The sequence below is a fragment of the Gavialis gangeticus genome, unplaced genomic scaffold (genome assembly GCF_001723915.1).
Source record: "Gavialis gangeticus isolate Ggan-Ray unplaced genomic scaffold, GavGan_comp1, whole genome shotgun sequence".
Lineage (NCBI taxonomy): Eukaryota > Metazoa > Chordata > Crocodylia > Gavialidae > Gavialis > Gavialis gangeticus.
This window is the reverse complement of record NW_017729032.1, coordinates 219,675,623-219,678,843: the sequence shown is the minus strand read 5'-3', so window position 1 is coordinate 219,678,843 and position 3,221 is coordinate 219,675,623. Positions and strand designations below refer to the sequence as shown.

Sequence of the window (3,221 nt, the reverse complement as noted above, 5' to 3'; positions counted from 1 at the left end):
GTGGGGCTTGGGTGCGGGAGATTGGGGACTCTGGGGCTGAGTGGGGGGGCTCTGCCACGTAGCCCCAGAGTCCCCACAGCCCCTGCTACAGCCAGTGAGGGGGGGGCTTTTTTTTAAAAAGTACTGGGAGGCTGAGGCCAGGCAGTGCAGCCATGGGAACTTCTCTTGCATCTCCTCCAGCTGTGCCTGCCTCTGCCCCAATATGAGGAACCATGGGAGAAGCCCCCATAGCTGCCCTGCCTGGCCCCATGCCCCACCCAGTCTAGCTGGCATGGGGGTGGGGCGGTGCGATGCAGGCACAGCTTGCTCTGGGTGGCAGCATGCCCTGCTCCCAGCACTGCCACATCTGCATCAGCACTGGGAACGGGGACTCTGCTCTGCCGCTGCTTGCCAGCTGGGGCAGGGGTGGGCACAGGATGTGGGCCTGGCAGCGCTGGAAGTGGGGGCTATGCCCTGTTGCTGCTTGCCCCCTTCTGCCTGGAGTGAGCCACATCTGCATCCTGCCCCCCACCCCGGCTGGACACGTGGCAACAGAGCAGAGCCCCTGCTGTGCCCACATCCCACGCTTCCCTCCCCAAGTAATGTGCCACCCCTGCCCCAGCTGGGCAGCTTGTCCTAGTCCCAGCCCCAATCCCGTCCTCCCCACAGACCATTTCCTCCCCCTCCTCCAACCCCAACAGCCTTACCAGCTGGAGGCAGCTGTGTCAGCTGCCTGGCTAATCTGTCCAAATCTCCAAAGTGGCTGAATCTTTTCCAAAGCTTTTCCAAATCAATTCGGAAGCTTCAAATCAATTTGGAGCTTTTAATTGGTCTCCTGATTCAATTCAAATTCAGAGATTCACTCCCTGAATCAGCCCGAATCTCCTCCGAATTGAATCGGATACCAAAGCATCACACAGCCCTATTACAGACATCCTCTGGAGATAGTGCTGTGTTGGGGGAACAGAAGACTGTGGAGAAGCAGCTCCAGTAGGGTTTCAAAACTCTGCCATGTTTCTAAACTCCTGCATGTGTCCTGTGACTTCACAAGTTTTATTACCTCTCTTCTGACATGGTGGTCATCACAACAGCCTCACAGTTTTACCTGAGTAGTGTTCAAATGATCCCCCTGAGATGGGAGCCTGCCATGTAGCACTTGAACTTCTTGGAGTGGAATCAGGGAGGCACTTAGCTTCAGGGATATCTATATGTGTTTCAAGGTATCCATTGCTTCCTACAAGGCTCACAGACCCCTCAAAATAGTAAAAGTTTTTCATACTATAGTTTAGTCCTCTACCCACTGAGGAGTCATAGTGCAGGGATTGCTGCATCCATTCACCTTGCCCTGCCAAATAAAGCTCATCAAAACATTCTTACCTCCTTCTCTGCCCTGAAAGAAAATACTGATCTTGGAAAAAAACACTCGAAAAGTTTCACGGTGTGTTATCCTTAAATTTGATCATGCCAAGAGTTTCTTGGTGGCCCTGCTAACTTTTTTTTTTAAGATAGCACTAAATTCCCAATGAAACACAGGCAAGCAGCCTTGCATCAGTTCAAAGCTCTTCTGTTAAAGGATATAAATGACAAAAAACAGATTTTCTAATCCTAAAATTCAGAATAGAGCATAAGTGCAGAAAGGGGTCTAAAACAAAACCCAGTGCAGTCAAGAACAAGAAAGGATGCTGGCTGTAAACAGATGGTCCTCACTTGCCTCTTTTATGAGATTCATAAATCTGGGTCCAAAACGCCATGGCTTGTGTCTGTGGCACTGCAGGGAGCTGACAGTCATTTGGGAGGCACGCTGGGAGGCCACTGCGACCATGTAAACAGCATCATACATCAGGGCTGCTTCAGTCTGCGTGAAAAACAGAAGGGTTCTTTAATGTACACCTCTACTCCTCCTTTTCTCCACCAAGAGGCGTCACCCCATTCTCCTAGTTGTGAGATACTCCACTGCCTCCTCACCAAGACGTCCACGTAAATCCATGGTTATACAAGAAACAGCCTTTAATTCTTATACCTTGTGTTATATTCAGAAAGTATGCTGCTGGGTATTGCTAAACTAATATTTAACAATTACAATGAGAAAGGAAGAGGTTCTAGGAGTTAAAGCACAGAAACAAGGTGACATAATGTTCCTTTATATTCCTTGTGTGGCAGTGAAGGAAGTGACCCCACAGCATTCTGGGATTGGAGCATGAAAATGGGAGTAGGGGAGGCAGTTGCTTATTTTTCAGGGGCAGTCTTGGGGGTGCATATTTGCACTAAGTCTCACTGAAAGGAATTTTGACCTGGACAGGGTCCAAGGTCATTGAGGTGATTTTGAAAAACTCATCCTTTCACTCTCTGTCTCAGTGTCCTCATATATAAAATGACAATTACAAGTTTTACTTACCTCACAGGGCTAAGAATAAAATGATTGCATTATTTTTATAAAAATATGGGATTATGCAGAAGTATATTGGGGCCTAAGAAAAAAAAATTAAAAACTTAACTTTGCAGATGAGAAGCTGGACTCATTATATGAACTGCAAAGCTAACCCATTTTTTATTCCTTTTCCTTGCAGTTCCTTGGGGAAATTAATAGATTTGATTCTTTGTCTGTTTCATTTACCTAAGTAAATTACAATGGCATCAATCTTATCAGCATTGGAGGTTTTGCTGGCAATCAAATGTGATCTGAATTTATCAACTAGTCTTAATATACTGCAGATAAGGAATCATTCTTGACACACTAGTCAGGATCTGCACAAAACCATGCTCTCACAATCAAAAGCAAATAAAAATTCCTATAAATGCTAAGACATATTGCCAGAGGCAACAGCTGCTGTCTCATGTGTCAAGTATCTTAAAACACTGCAAACAAGTCCTGTTGCCTCAGAGCCTGATCCAAAGCATATCAGGTCAATGGAGAAACTTCAACAGGTTTTTGAGTGGATTCAAAATTAAGCTGAATTAGGCAAATTCCTTTAGGTTTTAACTCTGCTAAATTAAGTGGGGATATACCTGTGAGAAATGTAGCCCAGAGGGTGTGAGGCTTTCTGGTGGAACTGCTTCAGAGCAGATCCCAGTTTCCATTCCCATCTTTGCGAGGCTATGCCATTAACTCATAATAAGATACATGCATTGTATTGTCTGTACCTGGCAGCAGTTCCTGTGTTGGTAGTGTCATGTAAGAAGCTGGACTAGCCAATCATAGTTATTCTTGGTAATCACAGTAGCTTCGTCTTTCCCCCCCCCCG

The 3,221-nt window shown here is 46.3% G+C and overlaps 1 protein-coding gene across 3 annotated transcripts in view; it reads right to left on the bottom strand.

Moving 5' to 3' along the window:
• The window catches only part of GRIK1 (glutamate ionotropic receptor kainate type subunit 1), a 324,503-nt gene that overhangs the window by 93,641 nt on the left and 227,641 nt on the right, over nt 1-3,221 (bottom strand). For all 3 annotated transcript variants that reach the window (XM_019525354.1, XM_019525352.1, XM_019525353.1), the window contains exon 7: nt 1,691-1,834. In XM_019525354.1, the coding sequence (XP_019380899.1) occupies nt 1,691-1,834 (144 nt within the window). The remainder of the gene's footprint in view (nt 1-1,690; nt 1,835-3,221) is intronic.